At 41.0% G+C, this 20,344-nt stretch overlaps 1 protein-coding gene across 1 annotated transcript in view; it reads right to left on the bottom strand.

The window, feature by feature from the left end:
- The window catches only part of SLC35F1 (solute carrier family 35 member F1), a 370,475-nt gene that overhangs the window by 19,080 nt on the left and 331,051 nt on the right, over positions 1 to 20,344 (bottom strand). The window contains exons 6-7 of the mRNA XM_046676589.1: positions 18,822 to 18,874; positions 11,200 to 11,354 (exon numbers count right to left, since the gene is read on the bottom strand). Coding sequence (XP_046532545.1) covers positions 11,200 to 11,354; positions 18,822 to 18,874 — 208 coding nt within the window. The remainder of the gene's footprint in view (positions 1 to 11,199; positions 11,355 to 18,821; positions 18,875 to 20,344) is intronic.

Below are 20,344 nucleotides of genomic sequence, written 5' to 3' on the forward strand. Positions count from 1 at the left end.
TGAACTCGGGGATCAGTTCAAGGACATCAAGGAATTGTACCCATGGGAGTGGGACGCTTCATAGACCAAGGTGACCTACAAGGGTAAAGACATCAGAGATATTATTCCCAAACAAAAAGAACCCAGAGATATGATGCTTGTGGGCTCTTTTTGGGGGAAAAAACCCACCATCAAATTCTTCAATAATAAAATCCGGTCACTCAAAAGATTGAAAAGGACTGGGGACAGTACTCAAGTTTTAAAAACAAAAAACCCCCCAATATCTATAAAGTCCTGAGAAAAGGAAAATGTACCCTAGGAAGGTTATCTTTTGAATACAAATATAAGAAATGTTTTCAAGGAAGCAAAGACTTGGGAAATACAACCCCTATGAACACTTCCTGACAGACCCACCCCTAGCCCAATAGCACATTTGCAGTGACTATAACGTCTTCCTTCTTCAAGGCTGGAAAATATTGTCTATAAATGGACAAATTGCACTGTGGACAGCCTGGACAGCTGTACATAGCAGCCCTGCTTCTGGACAATACCAATAGGGATGAAATTCAGCTAATTAAGAGATAAGTCAAAATAAGGAATTCAGAAGAGCCTGTATTTCAGAGACTGGTGGTATAGCAAATGTAGTAAGTATGGAAATATAGCTTAAAAACCATAGGGAGTATATTGGTAGAAATTAACTATAAAAATAATTGACAACATAAATATGGTACAATACAAGTCAGGAAATGAGGAAGGAACAGTATTAATTATTTTTCAAAGAAAAGAGTAAAGACTCTCAAAACTTTAAATATAGAGTTGAAAAAAAGTCTTCCAGAGTGGCCCAGTGGCGCAGTGGTTAAATGCACACATTCCGCTTCAGTGACCCGGGGTTCATCAGTTTGGATCCTGGGTGCAGACATGGCACTGCATGGCAAGCCATGCTGTGGTAGGTGTCCCACATATAAAGTAGAGGAAGATGAGCACGGATGTTAGCTCAGGGCCAGTCTTCCTCAGCAAAAAGAGGAGGATTCACAGCAGATGTTAGCTCAGGGCTAATCTTCCTCAAAAAAAAAAAAAAAAGAAAAACAAAGTCTTCCATCCCTGGTAGTCCCAGAGCCATGTGGAGTGGTGGCTCTGCTTTAGCCTTTAATGTCTGACCCAATCTTTGTTCTTTATCTTAGCAAACTGATGCTCTGATTTCTATGAGCTTGAGTCATTAATATTTTGGTCCACGGGAGATGGCTCCATATAGGTCTGTTGACAAAATTAGGTGTCTGAGTGTGTAAGTGCGCCAGACTGTGCACCCCGGTGACAAACACATCCCATTCATTCTCCTGGCAGACAACTAGCTGGATTTTCCTGGCTACAGTACAGTCCAACCACAAGCCTTTCCATATGAAACTTCTGCAACACCTCTAGCTCATTCCATTCTTCCTTACAGCTTGTCCTGATGATGTGAGTTCCAAATATCTGTTTGTGACATGGAGTTTATGAATAGATCCATGAAGAAGGAGCTTGGACTTCTGGCTATTACTCCAGACCTGTCTCATAATTTACCCCCAACTTCTCTAATCCTTCCAATATTTCTGGTAAACGGAAATTGCTAATGTGGATAGAAATTGGCTATTTGTTCACTAAACCCATTTTCTTTTCTTCCTGCACAAACAGCTTGACTACATCTCCCAGACTCCGTTGCAATTAGGTGTGACCATGTGACTGAGTTCCAGTCAATAAAAGGGGGAGGAGATTATGTACATCACTCTAGACATGGCCATAAAGGCCTCCAGGCTGTCTCACAGACAGCCCTGCAGAGGACTCCAGGGGCCTGGCCCAGGGGCTGGCCAACTTTTTCTTAAAGGTCTAGATAGTAAGCATTTTAGGCTTGTGGGCCACACAGTCTCTGTCATAATACTCAACTCTCTTGTTGCAGTACAAAAGCAGCCATGGATAATACATAAAGAAACGAACATGGCTACAGACTTCCAGTTACAAAATAAATAAGTCATGGGGAGGTAATGTACAGCATAGATGATACAGTCAATAATATTGTAGTGACTTTGTATGGTTACCAGACTTGCTACGGCGATCATTTCGTAATGTATGTAAACGTTGAATTGCGATGTTGTACGCATAAAACGAATATAATACTGTATGTCAACAACATGTCAATAGAAAAAGAAAGAAAGAAAGAAAGAAAGAAAGCATGGCTGTGCTGCAATAAAACTATATTTACAAAAACAAGGGGCTGGCTCACAGGTCATAGTTTTTTGACCCCTGCCCTAGAGGATGGCAGGGTCACCAGATGGAAGGAGGCTGAGTTCTGAAATGTCTGCATGGGAAGCACTCCTTCCTACATCTAGAAGCTAGCAACACTTACCCTAACTAATTCAGCACGATGGAAACCTCAAAAGAGGCTGGCGTTTCCATGCAGGGGGAAACCACGTTCAAACACTCATTGCTCGATCATCTTGGTATTTCATGTGAAATGCTTTTTGGGTCCAGTGATGCCAGAATCCCCAATTCTCTACTCACCAGTGAGTTTAAAGAATAGGAAAAGAGTCATCAAAGCGAAGTATTAATTTTAAAATCTCCCATTTATAATTATATTCAGGCACTACGAGCTTAAAATTCATAAGCTTTTCAGATGCCATTCTTACAAAAAGAAATATAACAGGTTCCTTGCAAGGGTATTTTTATAAATAAGATGAGCAGTATTACTTTTATGCTCATCGGCTGCCACAGGTCGCGGCTGCCTGCCCTGGCTCTTCCAGTGCAATTCCGTAACTGAAATTGTTCACTGTCACAGGGGATCAACAGGGTTGCCCGGTTCCAGATTCTAATCCATGGCTAATGAAAGATTCCACTCTTAACGCAATCTCTGCAAACTCCCTGGCACTGCTGCTCAGATGTTAAGGATGCTTGAGATTGCTGGTCTATTCAAGTTTCAGTGGTTTGAATCTCCTCCTTTGTATTAATCCTCCTGATGATTTTTGGTGTTCTTGTCATCTTTATTTATAAACAAAGAGTTGAGCACCAAAACAGCGCCTGGCGCATAGCAGGCGTAGAATAAATAAATATTCACTGAATGAAGTTGTTTTAAATTCAGTGCATAATCATATATTATTAAATTAGCCCCACGTCCAGAGTTATTACATTTTTCTTGCCAAATCTCTTGTAACAACAACAACAACAACAAAACCAAGAAGAGAAACTGACACAAGTGGGATGTAATTTTTAGTGGCTGACAGGGCGGGTCAGGGTGGTTCATGGACTCGACACCTGTCCTCATAGGATGTAACCTGGATTGCTAGCATAGACAGTGGACAATAGAAGAAACTTCTCTGATCATTTGTCAAAAATAACTCACAGGAACTATAAAAAATCTATCTGATATAAAGATGAGACTAAAACATGTAAAATGTTTTCTAATGAACGCATACAGAGGAAATTCTAAAAACTTCGCAGGAATCACGTTACCCAGAATAGCTGAAGTAGCCTTCTTGAACAAATGATTTTGAAATCTCTCCCTCCCTTTTTTTAGTAGCGACTATCTGGATGACAAAAACATTTTCCTGATGTAAGAGTATAAGTTTTATGGAGCCCTCACTTTCCTAAAATATTACTCCTATTTCATATTACTTCTATTTCATATTTGAAATAGGATCCTATTTGAAATAGGATCGCCTGTGGTCTCAAGCTGTTCAGGGTGGAGAACCATATAAGCCGATGGCCTCAGGGAAGTGTAAAGAGAAGTTGGAGAGAACTTGCAGTGTTCATTTTTTCTCTATTGATTTCTAGTTTATTTTGGTAAAGCTACAAAAGTAATCTCTTCTTATAAAATTACTCTCAATTTTAACTATTATCACGATTTTAACTATTACCACAGTTTTCTGGTAATATTAAGCCTTGAAAAGGTAATAGACACATGTATGAAGTAAGTAATTTTCTACTTTGAATGTCAGGAAAAAGGGAATATTCTGCGTATTCAACATTGGCTGCTATTTTCCTGAAGAATGTTCAGCACACGATGGCATAAGGTGAAATAATTTATTGGTATTTTATTTTAACAACACTTGAATGCTTTGAATTCACGACTACGACCTAAAAAGTCTATTGTAAGCAATGAAGGAATCAAGGAATTCCGTTGAAAATGGCTGATAGAATATTTTCTAAATTTTTATGCATGAGACCCCAGTTTTGCCTTTTCAAACAAGGAATAAGAGAAAACCTCCGCGAAATTGTTAAAAGCTACACCTAGCTACAAAATCTTAAAATAAGATTAGTATTCTAAAAATAGAATGAGATAGACATTACTCATCCTGAACCACATATTTAATCAGAGAAATGCATCATTACTGGTCATCACTTAGAAATTATCTGATCCTTGCAGAAACTCCATAAGGCAAGTCTCATCACCTTGAAGTTGAGAGAGAAGAAGTCACTGGTCTAAAGTATTTAAGGAGTAAACCGAAGCCACAATTTAAACCTAGGCTCCGTTGACCTCACAGTCCATGCTCTTTTTGCCACACTATACTGCCGAATTCCCACTTCACACAGCAGACAGGGAAGGAAGCCTGAACAATCATTTCCTCCCCACATGACTTAGTGTTTTGTTTATTAAAGTCACATATTAGCAGGTGACCAGAACTACTTTAAAAATCAGTTGGGAAATTCAACAGAGCACAGTGTCTCTAGGTGGAGAATGTGTCTTCATTGCCCAGATGCAGCTTCTAAAGAGCAGATCCCCACGTCCCAGCGGGCCAGGCTTGGAGACAATGCACTCTTATTTGTCCTGGTGTAATTATTAACAGTTCTCCTGTGGTAGGTAGAATAATGGCCCCCTGAAGATCTTCACATCCTAACCCCAGAACTTGTGAATCTGCCATCTTACATAGTCAAAGGGACTTCACAGATGTGATTAAGGATTTTGAGATGGGAAGATTATCCTGGATTATCTGGGGGGCTGAATCTATTCTCATGAGTCCATATAAGAGGAAAGCAGGAATGGGCGAGTCAGATTTGAAGATGCTACACTGCTGGCTTTGAAGATAGAGGAAGGGGCATCGAGCCAGGGAATGCAGGCAGCCTCCAGAAGGTGGAAAGGGCAAGGAACCGGATTCTTCCCAGAGACTCCATAAGTCACACCCTTCTCCTAACGCTTGATTTTAGCTCAGTGAGATTTCTGACCTCCACAAAAGGAAGATAATAAATTTGTGGTGTTTTAAGCCACTAAGTCTGTGGTAATTTGTTGCAGCAGCCAAAGGAAACTAACACCCTTTCAATTTCAAAAGTGTCCCTGTTTGTACAATAAACATTAAGGGATGGAGTTCATAACTGACTAAGCTCTGACCTTAAAAAGCCAACACACCATCAAATTGAAAAGCTTCCATGTAAATCTCTTCCTGGGTTTGGTTTTGGGGGTCTCTGAGGCCCAGTAAAGCTCATTTCCTGTACTTTCCATGGATTGTTATAGATTTACCGTTCTGGATTCAATAATGTTGTTGGGTAATAAAAACCAGAAATCTATAACCACCTCTCAAAAGTCTTGTAAAATTAGAATTTCCAAGAGCACTATACCATACAGATATTCTAATTCAGAATTAGGTCATTTGCTTCCCTGGGATGTGGGGTTTATTGCCCAGTCAGCACGGCAGTCAGCATAAGAGGGAGAGAAGCTGCAGACAGTGGACTGATAGGTGGGGAAGGGAATGGGTTTTTTCCAAGGGTAGAAAGTGAGAAAAAAACAAATAATCAATGTTGGGCAGGAGAGCTTCACTTAATCATGTAGTTCTGCCTGGGTAAGCAACATCTGTGAGCACAGAGCCCACCCCTCTCAACGTGCAGATATTTATAACCAGACCAGAAGGTTGTTTGGAGTGACGACATCATGATTAAGTGAAAGAATAAACTACAACTGCAGACTGTAGTAAAACCAAATGAGATCTCAGAGGTCACTGGTCAATCCTCAGTACTGAAGTGGGAGACCCCTCCACATTATCCCTCACATTCTTGTCCAGCTTCCTTCAGTGTTGGGAACTCCCAAGATAGCCTATTGCACTTTCAGATGACGAATAGTTAGCAAGGTTTCTTTACATTTAGCTCTAATCTTATAGCCTTCACCCTTTGGTCCTAGTTCCACCTGCTTGCAGCATCAAGAAAGTCTGAACTAGTGGATCTCAACCCTGGTTGCACACTGGGATCATCTGGAGAGCCTTTAAAAATCTAATGCCCAGGCTGCATGGTAGACCATTTAAATCAGAATCAGGGAGAGTGGGACCATTAGGGTTTTAAAAACTCTTCAGGTGATTCCAAGGTGCAGCCAAGGTTGAGGGTTATTGCCTTAACCTCTCTTCCTCAGTACACTCTTTACATAGTTAAAGATGCCCTCACTTGAATGGAATCTTCTCTTCCCCAGGCTGTGACTTTCAACCATCACCTTAGAGCGACAATGAGAGCAACTAGCAGTCATTGCCAGCAGCCCTGGAGAGAGGCAGTGCTGGGAACCACGGGAGGAAGACTTGGTGGCCCAAAGGCCGTGGTGGGAACGACTTGGTTCCTTTCATATTTTTAACAGTATAACCAAATAGATAAATTGGACTTCATCAAAATTAAAAAACTTTTGTGTTTCAAAAGACACTAGCAAGAAAATGAAAAGACAACTACAAAGTGGGAGAAAATATTTGTGAATCATATATCTGATAAGGGTCCAGTATCCAGAATATATAAAGAACTATTACAGCTCAATAATAAAAAGACTACCCAAATAAAAAATGAGGAGAGGATTTAAATAGACATTTCTCCAAAGAAGAGATATAAAAATAGAACCACCTTCTTTTCCCACTCCCCCAAATACACACACACACACACACACACAAACACACACACAAGACATCATTTTTGAATTTTGCAAAATTTGCCAAGATTTTTGCATTGACCATAAATTGCTTGATAAAAGCACCTCCAATAAGTGTTCTTTAAAAATAAATTTTCTGAGGTGGCCTGTCTGGCTGTGGTGGAAAAGCTGCAGACCACTCAGACTGCCCTTCTCCTTGGCTCTGGAGAGCTTCTCATGTGGCAAGCCCAGGGCCAATTTCAGAGGCAGGCAAGCAAGATCCTGGGAAAAAACCCTCTGGATTTCCCAAATAATGGGTATTTGGCTGCAAATTCAAGCATTGCCAGGAAGATTCTTTTAAAAATTATTTCAAGCAAAGGAAAGTTTTTATTTTTAGATTCACATTGAGTCTTTAGCTTATTTCTTTGCAGATATTAAATACTATTATTGATAAAACAAAGAACAACACAAGGCAGTGTTTATTCAAGAACTAAGTGGTGTTGTGTCAACTGTAAACATAATAAGAGTGAGGGGAGAGGAGAAATAGAGCATGTGTCTATGTCCTAATATTAACTGCCATACTATTAACAGGGATTTGCAAATTGTCTCTTTGCAAGGGTCCTGATTGATCAATAGAACTCTCAAATTCCATTAAAGATTTTGGTTTCAAAATAGAAACGAAACAAACCAATCATGAGATTTATTTAAAAATTAATTCTTTAAAAACTTTGTAACATTGAATGTGAGCAAAGATTTAGTACAAGCTAATTCCCCAAACTACTTATATTAGTTGAATTCAAAAAAGAGACACCATTTGAATTTAATAATTAAGTATTGTTAAATCAGTGGTTGTCAATATTTAGCAATGTGTGGAGACAGTTTTGATTGTCACTACTAAGGGGATGCTACTGGCATTGAGTGGGCCAAGGTCAGAGATGCTACCAAAAATCCTGTAAAGAACAGAACAGGCTTCCTCTCCGTAACTAAGAATCATCTGGTCTAAAATGTTAACAATGGCGTAGTTGAGAAACCCTACATTAAATAAATTAAAAATAACCTTGTAGATTAGTGATTCTCAGCTTTGGCCGTGTATTAGAATATGTGACGAGTCACCTGAAGAGCTTTTCAGAATCCCCACTCCTGACTAATACAAGGATCAAATTCTCTGAGGTGGGACCTGGGCATGGCTACGTTTTATATTCTCTCCAGGCGATTGTAATGCATAGCCAGACTTGAGAACCACTCATTCAGACTCACAGTTAGATATTAAATGACATGGATATATATACATGTTAAGTTTAAATAAAGCATGTAACAAAACAGTATGTACAGTATGTATTTTCTGACTTTCTCACAATGAACGTTTTTCTTTGTAATAAAAGACAATGGACTACTCTGGAAAACAGTTTGGTATTTCTTATAAAACTAAACATGCCACCACCACATGCCCAGCAACTGTTCTTGGGGCGTTTATCTCAGAGAAATGAAAACTCTGTTCACACAAGAACCTGTGCATGAATGTTCACAGCAGCTTTATTTATAATAGCCAAAAATAGAAACAACCGAGATGCCCTTCACTAAGTGAATGGTTAAATAATCTGTGGTACATCCATGCCACAGAATAGTGCTCAGCAATAAAAAAGAATGAGCTGCTGATAGACAAAATGATCTAGATGAATCTCCAGAGAATTATGCTGAGTGAAAAAAGTCAATCCCAAAAGGTTACTTACTGTGTAATTCCGTTTACATACCATTCTTGAAGTGACAAAGTTAGAGAAATGGAGAAAAAATTAGTGGTTTCTAGGGTTTAAGGGGGTAGGTGAGGGGCAAGTAGATGTGACTATAAAAGGCAACAGGAGCAGCCCTCGTGTAGATGGAATGCTCTGTATGTTGACAGCATTCTTGTTAATAGCCTGATACTGTGCTACAGTTTTGAAAGATGTTACCAATGGGAGAAACTAGGTAAAGGGTAAATGGGATCTCTCTGCGTTATTTCTTAAAATTGCATGAATCTACAATTATCTCAAAAGTTTAATTTAGAAGAGGACAATAGGAATCAATTTTAACTAGAGAAAGTACCTACAGTGTTGAACCAATTGTTGCCTTAAGGAAATCTATCTGTTAAATAGTAACAAAATATATGTGTATAGTGAAAAACATTGTTTTAAGAAACAAAAAACCTCCATCATACCACCAAATTGGTGAACAAAGGAATTTCATTTTCAGATAAGACACTTCCCTTCTGACTGGGCAGGATGGAAGGTCACTACATGGTTTCCTCTTTGGCAAAGTTACTTATCACAGTAGTAACATACAAAGGATGGGAGAAGTAGATGGATTGTGGAGAATCAGAATTTACCTGGTTCATCAGCCTTCTTAGTTCCTGAGGCTTGTTAATGTGGAGAGCCCCAGGGCTAAGCAAGAGTCGGACGAAGCATGTGTGACAGACTCAAATAGGAATGAGCACTGATCAAGTACCCCTCTCGGGTATTTGTTCTCAAATTCAGAGAACATTAGCCTCACAGGGGAGCCGGTTAATAACACAGACTCCCCCAGTCACATCCTCAGATACTGCTTCTGTGGCTCAGGGGTGTGGCCTACAAATCTGCATTTTTAGCCAGCACCCCTGGTGAAAGCAGACTTTTAGCAACACTGCTATAAAGGATGCTGAGAGCTGGAGTGGCTCTGGGCCACCCAAGACATGACCAGGGTCCTCAATCAAAACAATAGGTTTCAGTCATCCATCCTTAGGGGAGATTAAAGGGATTAAAGAGGGTTCAGGAGTTTATAAAGACAATTACAGGCATAATTGCTGAGAACTGAACTCATGCTGAGGAATGAACTAGATGTGGATGCTTAGCTGCAGAGGAGAGAAGAAAACTAGTGGTCGCTGTACTGATGAGATCATGGCTAGGGGGTCCCCAGGGCTCTGGAAAATAATTGGGTGTATTTGGAGGGGGATTCTGAGGGAAGCCGCTCCTGCCAACACCGTGGTGGTCAGTAATTGGGGAACATGCTGTGACTTTACTTTTTACCCTTATAAGGACAAGGGTGCGCCCAGGAAACAAAGATTGCATTATGCAGACAGAAAAAAAAATTATAAACAATATATCAAGATTGTCTAGTCCTAGACAGTGTCTTTAAACTATCATTTTGCCACCACTCTGGGCCCATGGCTCCATATAAAATAGAACTCAGCACTTTATCCCTGTCTGCTGCCATGGCCACTTTCTCCACCTTCCACCTTCCAGGCCTGCTTCTAGCCCGACCAGATGCCCTTCTCAGTCTGTTTCTTGGCTATGACTTTGGCTTCTCTCTGGAATATTTCTGACTATTCACTTCAGCTGCTTTGCCTCTGGTCCCTCAAGTACACACTCTTTCCAGCTCAGCTTTTCTCTGGGAATTTCCAAGCTGAGATTGACCTGGTTGAAGATGCTCTTTCCACGCCACACCCGAGGGCTGGTGATGTTGACTGTAATGCTGCTGATGAAGCGCTTGGCTAGACACTGCTAGAGTACCCGCTCTTTTCTTCTGCCTCCTCTTCTTTTATCTTCCTAGTTTGGTCTTATCTCTTTGGACATTCCATACTATCCTTTTTCACACTGGTCATAGTCCCACTGACCCTTATCTTACAGGACTAGTTAAGGAATGGCAAGCAGGTCTCTTCTCACATACCAATTCTAATCAATTATTAATGGCCACAGTGAGTCTAGTGTATAAAAAAGAGCATCTGACCTCAGTGTGCCAGAACCAATTAGTCATGCCTGCCTCGGCTTAGGAAGTGGGTAGAGCCTTGCGTTTTTGAAGAGACTGCCATCTTTGGACAGGAGAGTTTCCTCTTCAGGGCTAACACACTAATTGCAAATGCTTCAAAACATCTCTTTGCATTCCTTTACCCAAACTCCAATCTTTTAGTAAAGAAACTATTTCTAATGCATTAGCATTTCCCATTCACATTTGCTACGAAAATATCTGCAAAGCAGCCACTGCAAGGACTGTATCTTTTCTCCAATGAAAGTAGACTCTGCTAGAACCTTTGGCAGAATCCATTTTGCAGTTATAATTGGGGAATTGTACAAATCTTCCTAGCTTTAGGCTGGACCAAGAGTAGCTTCAGGGTTGAATGATGTCAGAAAAACTGTCCCCCATTATTGAAAGCCCTTTCCTCGATGGCTATTTATCTTTCACTATCACAAGTCTGTAGTTACTGGTCCCTTAGGACAGAATGTTGCCTCTGTCTCATAGTGGAAATGTGAACACCCAGATCCTGGGGGTTTGCGCCCAGAGGTGCATCCCTACTTCCCTAAACAAAATCAGGGCTCTGCACAGCAGGGTCTGTGTTAGTCCTTGCCAAGTACAGCTTTACAAAGAGTGCTGACGCAACCTACCTTGTAGTGGAAGAGAAACAATCCACAGAACAGGCTGTACAAATCTGCTGTGAGCAGGGAGAGGTTGACTGAAGTGGCACTGGTTTTCTTGATGACGACGGGCATGAAGCTGTAGAGACCAAACATGCAGGCGCTAAAGCCAACGTAGAGCAGTCCTGGGGGGAGAGGAAAGAGAGGCGATGTCACAGCCTCCTCCAGAGACTCTGGTACCCACGGCGGGCGAGGGAAGTGGATGGTGCACACTGTGCATCACTCGCAGGGGGAGTTTTCCTTTCACTCTCTTAACTGATGTCTATTATGGGGTAATACATGGCTAAAACATAAAATACTAAGTAAAACTTTGCCTGTGGGAAGTGAACTTTCTGCTTCTCACCACGTATCTCCTCTTTTGCTTCTTCTGGGAGGGAGTGCCTCTTAGCGGCTACAGTCAGAATATGGGGTCAAAGCTTCTGAATTCTATTTCCAATTGTGCTGTAATTAACTTCTACTATTCATGTCTTTTAAGACTTTTTTCACCTCTTTTTTATTTACAAAATAGGAACAAAACCCCTTGGTACCATGTATTGTTTACAATGATGAATAACTACATAGTCCTTAAAACGGCAGGGCTTACATGTCAAAGAGAAGTGGACTAAGTCAGAATTGGGATCCTAACTTTGTGACCTTGGGCAGACTACTGCATTGCTCTGAGCACAAGATGATCTGTCAATGTCTCCCACATCTGTGAATCCTGCTCAGCCCTACCCACAACAGACACAGTCTTACTCCTCCATCACCTTTCCCAGCATACCGTGGGCTCTTACATGTAGGTTCTGCTGTTTTGTAAATAAATAGTTAGGTGAATGCTTTGTAGACCATCAAAGAAATAAGTTTTGTGAAACAGAAATATTTTTTTTTAATTAAAATGCTATATGGTCAGTCTCTCATCCTCTAAAATTCTTACTCGCTCTCTGATTATAACTAGGTACACAATTGTTAATACTAATTCCATAAGTACACAATCTTGTTGGGTCTCAAGCAAGAATTTATGGATAAATCTAGAGTTTGGTTTGTCTTTTCCCAGATGTTGATACAACACACTTTGGAAAAATAATGTTCATTTCTCTACCTTAAAAGAATAATGTATAGAATAGGCACAAGTAATACACTTCAGTGGATCTTTGGGTTTTATAATATAATAAAGGAAACCAATCTTTCCAAAGCAATTTTTAACTGTGTGTCTGGGGTAGGCCGTGGGCCGACTGCTTCCTCTGAATCCTGTGAATTTTGGATTTGGTTGGTACTGGACATCCAGTCCCTTTGACTATGAAGACCAGAGAGTTTCCCAAAGAGAAGTCTGGCTTTCCCATACAAAAAGTACTTAAGGGCATAAATCATCATTCTATAAATTTCTTATCCTAAGTGTAAGAAAAGCCACATCAAATCTACACAAAAAATTCTGAACACTAAGCAAGCAAACCCAGTACAACAGCCCCCTCTAGTGTGGTGGAAGCGCCCCAAGAGGAAAACGGAACAACCGCCTTCCTAGTTTGGTAAAGTACAAGGCCTCTTGTGGACATTCTGTCACAGTAACGTCAGATGGCTTTTGACTCTCCATCAGAAGTTCTAATTACCTAAAAATGGTCAATTTTCCTATACTTGGGTTTCATGCTACTTACAATTCATTTTCCTTTTAACCAAGTTATAAACAATGCAATACTAAATAACCTATGATTAATACGTGAAAAGACAAAAAAATTAATTCAGTATTCCTTTAAGGAATCTGAGATTAACAGACTAGGGACAAGGTGTACCCTTAAATTAATACACTAAAAATAATCAAACTTGATCAGAACACAGTCCACATACCAGAGCCTTCTTTTGAGGGTATCACTGATTTAAATTATCCATGACTGGGCTAAGAAGTTCCAGAATCCTACGCTTCCATCACCTTACCCAACACACCGTGGTCTCTTACGTGTGGGCTCTGAAGTTTTATATTCATTCAGTTGTTGAACCATGTACTCACTGACTACCTACTACGCCCTAGGCGCTCTGCCATGAGCTAGCAATGCAATGGAAAAACAGGATAGACAAGCAGCTTAGAGTTGGTTTTAGTGTAATGAAGGAATAAAAGGGTTCCTTACAGAGAAAGGCAGAGGGCTTGCTTTAGGAAAGGTGACTGGGTAAGGCTTCTCTGCAGAGGTGGCACTCACCTTGAATGCTGAAGGACTAAAAGGAGTTTGCCTAGAAGGAGCCAGGGGAAGAATATTTTAGGCAGGGAGATCTGCAAATGAAAAGACCCTGAGAAGGGACAGGCCCTGGTATGTTCCAGGAACTTCTAGAAGCTAGAACATCTAATCATCAGGATGCTTCGAGCTCAAACATTCTAAACATATTTTTAAAAGTTTCAGAAATTAAATTTAGGGGGATAGGAGTAGAACATATACACCGTCACAGTTAACCACTTTGCTAGGTCAACCAATGTTTTTGTGTGTGAATATCCTGTTTTGTGAGCAAAAGTGAACACATAATTAAATTGAGAGGGGGAATGCAGCATTCCTGCAATTTGCTGATTTGCTCATCTTAGATGGACATTAGCTAGTTAATGGACATTAGCAACTCATCTGAAGGCCCAACGTGCTGTCTGTGTAGGGTTTTCAAACAATTGATCGACATAAATAAAATAGACTGAATTACCTGTTTCTTTTTGTATGAGGAAGATTGACCCTGAGCTAACATCCGTTGCCAATCTTCCTCTTTTTGCTTGAGAAGGATGGTCCCTGAGCTATCATCCATGCCAGTCTTCCTCTACCTTGTATATGGGGTGCTGCCACAGCATGGTTTGACAAGCGGTGCTATGTCCATGCCCAGGGTCCAAACCTGTCATGTATCATGTACTGTACATACATTAATTAATCAACCTCCGCAACAGAATAACACCATTACAATTGTTCTCCTCTTTATACAGGTATGGAAATAGGCTTATAGAGTATATTACTCAAGAAGCATAGTCCATACCAGGTTCAACAGAGGAAATTTAACATGGGGCACAAGTTACAAAGGTGCTTGAATGGGTGATGGGGAAACAGGGATGGTGAGGCAACCCAGAGATCAGCAGTAGCAGTAATCTGGAGCCAGAGAGATCCAGGGAGGAGGCCATCTTACCAGAGGCAGGAAGTTAGGGAAGCCCAGCAGAGGTGGACGCACAGAGGATGCTCGGCCATTTCTACAGACCTGACCCCAAATAGAGAGAAACAGGGAGACACACCCTGGCTTCTCTTTACCTCCCACCCTCCAATCTCTTTCTACTGCTCCCCATTGGTCAAACCTAGCAGGAAGCCAGCCGACACGGCAGCCTGGGAAGTGTGGTTTGCATGAATTAGCCTCTGCAATATAGAGCAGAGTAAGGGGAAGAAACGGAGATGTGGCTAAACAGAAAAAGAACAGTGTATGGAGGTTGAGTAACTTGCCCTAAGGTCACATAGGATGTCTGACTTTAAATTCTGAGCATGTAACACTAATCTACATTGCTCAATTACTATGAAGAGAAATAGGATCATTCTATTTGACTCTAATGAGCATCTCATTTAATATATGATACATATGTGACATATACATGATACAGCCAGCCCCAGTGGTCTAGTGGTTAAGATTGGGTGCTCTCACTACTGTGGCTTGAATTTGTTTCCCTGTCAGGGAACCACACACCACTTGTCTGTCCATTGTCATACTGTGGTGGCTGCATGTTGCTGTGATGCTGAAAGCTATGCCACCACCATTCCAAATACCAGTGGGGTCACCCACGGTGGACAGGTTTCATTTAAGCTTCCAGACTAAGACAGACTAGGAAAAAGGACCTGGCCACCCACTTCCAAAAGAATGGGCCTTGAAAACCCTATGAACAGCAGTGGAGCATTGTCTGATACAGCACTGAAGAGGACGGCGCAAAAAGACTGGGCAGGGTTCTGCTCTGCTCTACACAGGGCCGCTAGGAGTTGGAATTGACTTGACGGCACTAACAACAAATACACAATATATCATATGTGATATAAATGTTAATACATGATAGATATAATATATACATGTATTTAGTATGAGTCTGTGTATGCTGCATATATTTTATCTTATCACTTTCTTTGGGATCTCACTGACATTCTTTCACTTTCCTTTGAATATACAGTCATGTGCTGCATAATGACGTTTTGGTCAATGACAGACCACATATATGACGGTGGTCCCATAAGATTAGTATCATGGAGCCTGGGTGTGTAGTAGGTTATTACTACTTAGGTTTGCGTAAGTATACTCTATGACATTCGTACAACGATGAAATTGCCTAATGTTGCATTTCTCAGAAAGTATCCCTGTTCTTAAGCAACACATGACTGTACTAGATTTCTTAAATGTTTTTTTCAAGATTCGCACCTGAGCTAACATCTGTTGCCAATCTGCTTTTTTTTTTTTTTTCCTTTTCTTTCTTCCTGAAGCTCCCCAGTACATAGTTGTATATTTTAGTTGTGGGTCCTTCTAGTTGTGGCATCTGGGACGCTGCCTCAGCGTGACCTGATGAGCGGTGCCATGTCCGTGTCCAGGATCCGAACCAGCGAAAGCCTGGGCCACGGAAGCAGAGCGTGTGAACTTAACCACTTAGCCATGGAGCTGGCCCCTTAAGTATTATTTTTAATTCTTAAAGGCTAGGCAAGATGGCTTCTCAGAACACACGCATTAGGCCAAGTCTGTAAAGGGCACCAGGCTGGCGGGGCTTGCTCAGAGAGTGCACATTAGTCCCACCAGAGGCAGCCGTGAGCCTAGTCAATTCGCCTCAACTTCCCAGGCCTTTGATTAAACATTGGTAAAAAGAAACGTGTATTCTTAATTATCTTTAAGGTCCTTCCTGCTCTGTGGTCCCATTATTCTATTTTCAGGAAAATATCAAATCTTTTGTTTTGCCCTCCAGGAAAAAACCAAAACCAAAACCCAAATCAGCATCACTCACAAAATGAAGAGTGCAGCAGCCCCTCGTATCAGCACCTGTGCTAGCCGCCCCACAGCACACCTCGTCCTTCCTCTGACATTCGACTTGCACATCAGCTGATATTTGCTTACACATCCTTTCACACAATATGACAAATGGGATGAAGGAAATGCTTAAGTCAGGTATTAGATTTCTGATGGTGAGTCCAACATGTCTGCTCCCCAGGAGGCCATTTTAGCTCTGTTAGGTCGTACGTTTTACTTGAGTTTAATGATTGCATAACCAGACTCAGTCTTTTTGTTCAGTAGAGTAAAACAGAGAAATAAAAACAAACAGCAACTGTTATCTTCTTGCTTTTAATTACTCTGTATGTTGCAATTGGCCAACATTATAGAAAAATAACTATCTGTAAAAAATAAAGCCTTTCTAGTCCAGAAAATATAAAACACATTCATTATCTCACTTACTCCATAGAAAAAACATCTTTTTACTTTGATAAAATGGCAACCATATGAGCTGTCCAAGAGACTGTATGAGAGGGATTACCGATGTGAAGAGAAGGAAAGGAGAGAAATGCATTGACAGATGGTGGGAGATGAAGAGAGTCTTGGATTCTGGTCTCTTAACTAAGATGCTGTGAGCTCCCCATCAAGACACAGTGATCAGAGCTCCGCACTCTTGGGAGACTTCCCAAGGACTGAGGATGCTTTGAGAGGATGCTGATCCCCCTCAATGTCTCCTGCCAACTCTGGAGTTGCAGTGGCTGTTATGCCATCTCCTGGTTCCCCAGAAAGTGCAATGTCAAGCCTAAAGTCTCCTGCCATTGTCTCCACTACTTTCCTTTTGTCTATATTTTGTGAGATGAGAGAGGGCAGGACAGGTCTCATCTCCTTTGCTTGTCATTCATTTTCCATTTAATAAACATTTATTCACTGAATTTTACGTGCCTAGAACTGAGCTAAACAATAGAACTGTGCAGGAGGTCAGGATGAGATAATAAGGACAAAGGTGGCCGTGGTGTAAAAAAATCTCAAATGCAACCCTATTGATGTTTCAGAAAGAAAAGGATGACCATTTGGTTTCTAGACCATTTTGGCCTCATTTCCAATCAGGAATGAAACGGATGGCTCTATAATGTGTTCCTTTTACACAACCCTTCATCATCTGGGACCGCAGGGGTTTGACATTTTAATGGTAATATGAGAGTTCAGAATAAAACTACCTTTTCATGACACATTTAGCTAACACCGAATTATAACGGAATCTCGGTGGATGTGCACATGACATCCACATAATTAGACGACAAATTATTTTTTATTATTGCTATTACTATTAATATAAAATTAATTTATGTTCACGGACCACTGCATGTGAGGTGTTACCTAGCACTGGTAACATTTTGGTTCCTGGCTCTGAGCTCACAGAGGCAAATGCATCTGTAACCTGCAGCTGTGTTTCTTTCTCAGCTGCCCTCCTCCCCTCCCATCATCCTCTCCTCTCTATTGACTTTCATTTAATTGTAACATCCTATAGCAAAACTTAAGAGAAATTAAATGGCAGAACTCTGTGACAGACTCAAGGGCTGGGCAGCCCTTGAAGTCACTAGAGATAACCCCCAGGGAGACTTATGCATGATGCTGTAGCTCACAGCGTGCCTTCAGAGGGAATTATGTCAGCAGCAAGTCAGCTTTGGATACTTTGGAGTGTGGGGTAGGTAAAGTGGTGAAGTTATGTCATTGTTGTCCTTGCTCATGGAAGCAGAATTTGACTGAAGCTGTCAATTCCATCAAAGCTCACATAAGCTGGAGATGGTTCAAGTAGCCAGCTTCAGTGTGGGGAACCATCTGTATTTTCACCCTCCATTTGCATCACCATGCACACATTTTCCAAGCAACCCCCATAAGCCAAGCTCTGTGCTCTTTGCTGGAACCCATGAGTTTTGGTATAGACACTGTAGGGAATATCTTCTGGGCTGAGGGTATTCAGTGTCAGTCCCTTCTGGGGCTTGCTGTGTGATCCTAGAACATCACCTAGGATCTTAAATCCTTATCCTAAATTTTTTCAGAGAAAAGTGATTTTTCAAAACAGGTGGAATCTGAGATGCCCTGGACGACTATTAACCAGCTCAAAGCAAGTCTGGTATTTTCTACCAAGTCTATCTGAAGAGCAATTAACCACTTCTTATGTGCAAACTGCTCCCTTCTGAAGAGTTTTTATGGGCTCAGAATGCCCATTATGTTGTTTTCTTTTATGCCTCTTGGTTCAGTTCAGTTTTTTCCCTTTACTAAAGTGCTACTTTTAAATGATCACATCAGTTTCGTGTTTCTTGGCCAGAGCAAATTGCTGTCATTTATGTCCCACTCCTGCCTCAGGGCACTTTTTCTCTCTGGTTGGTCTTTAACCTAATAACATACTTCTGTGTCTACACTAATGGCATCTTGATGACAATAATGGGCAGAAGCTCAATTAGGAAACATTATGAATCATACAGCTCAGTTTCTTATAGTATGCAAGAATTCCTAAAATGACAAGGGGATTTCATTTTCTTGTGTCCTCTACATTCTCAATCCTTTCATTGTTTGTGCCCCAACCCTACTCACCTCACTTTTCAAACCTATTTCTCAGGTTTACTAAAAACAGCACCTTAGACGAACAAACCCCTTACCTATTTGCCAATCCCAGGGCACCTTTAACAGCTCCTTGTGCTCCATTATGGCTCTGCAAATTCAAAGAAAGTGGACCTGATGAACAAGGTTATAATGCATCCTAGTTCTTCTTCTTTTTCTGTTTTCACTTAGCAGATTTATACAATCATGAAGCAACCAACTGAATTTCAAAAATAACTTTGGGCCATGCAGAGGCAAGTCTAACTAGGCAGCCTGAGGTGGATCCCTGAAGAATCTTGTTAAGTGTGGCCGGCACTGGTGAGCGTGCCATTGGGCATGATGGAGCTCAAACCTCCCACTGTCCTTCTCACCCACATGGTCTACCTGTAGCCTTTGCTCCTTGAGATACTTTCTAAAAAGTAAACGGCGAGATTCAGAAAATTTCTGTGCTTGCCAGTTTAATCAATGTTCTGATTGAGCATCCTCTTGGGCAGTGGTTCTCAAACCTAAATGGACATAAAAGCCATACAGAGAGCCTATTAAAACAGTTTCCTGGGCCCCATTCCTGAGATTCTGATTCAGTAGATCTGGGAGGGCCCACGGATGTGCATTTCTGACAAGTTCTCATGTGGTGCCAAGGCTGCTGGTCAGAGAACCGTACTTTGCGAACCACTGCTCTAGAAGAGGACCGGGAGGCGAGGTTGGCACCACTCCACCAGCATTACCTGGTTCCAGTGTGCCCTCAATATATCCCACTTGCCAAACACACCCATATGCCACTTCCATTATTTCAGCAGCAGTGTCCCTGAAGGGCTCAGTCAGCCCTAATGGACTATAACTGAAGCAAATGAGTGCTAGATCTCCGAATCTATTTTTTGGATTCAAGAATAATAATCCATAAAATGAGCCGTCCATCTACAAAATGTTGGTTATGAACAGTTGAACTAGGCAATTTCATTTCCTCTTACAAAGCTGAAGCACCAAATGTAGGGGCCTTAAAATGTCATCATGCTTTCAAAATGAACCCCCAAACAAATCCTCCTCTTCCCATCTCCATGCCTTGTTTGCTATCGAGCTTTTCATCCGTTATCTCAGCACAGCGAAATTTGGAAGATTCTTGGAAACAGCCAATTTGCAAAACATGTTTAAGGTGATGTCAAAATATCTTCCACAAATAATTTCAGACACTGAACCAATACAATTACAAAGTACTTGCTTTGTAGAAAGTGATCTGGTGAAATCAGAATTATTTGCTTTGTAGAATGGGATTTGGTGAAATTAGACTGGAGTTTATTCTACTATTCTTTATCTCTTATGTGAAACTAAAATATTATTGAGGGAAAATTATGCTTTGTTGGATGCTTGTTCTCACAACAATTTCTGAGGCCACTGGTCAGCGCTGACTTATATGCTCCAATGCCGGAATTATTGTAAAATCGGTGTTTTTGACTTTTTTTTGATGCTTAGGGAATGTCTGTGTCACATTTTCAACTGTTTAAGGAAAATGGAAACACTAAATTTATAAAAGATGAATTTGAAATATGGTTCACTCATGCAAATCCATGGGCAGTAAAAGCACAAA

This window comes from Equus quagga, chromosome 11 (genome assembly GCF_021613505.1).
Source record: "Equus quagga isolate Etosha38 chromosome 11, UCLA_HA_Equagga_1.0, whole genome shotgun sequence".
NCBI lineage: Eukaryota > Metazoa > Chordata > Mammalia > Perissodactyla > Equidae > Equus > Equus quagga.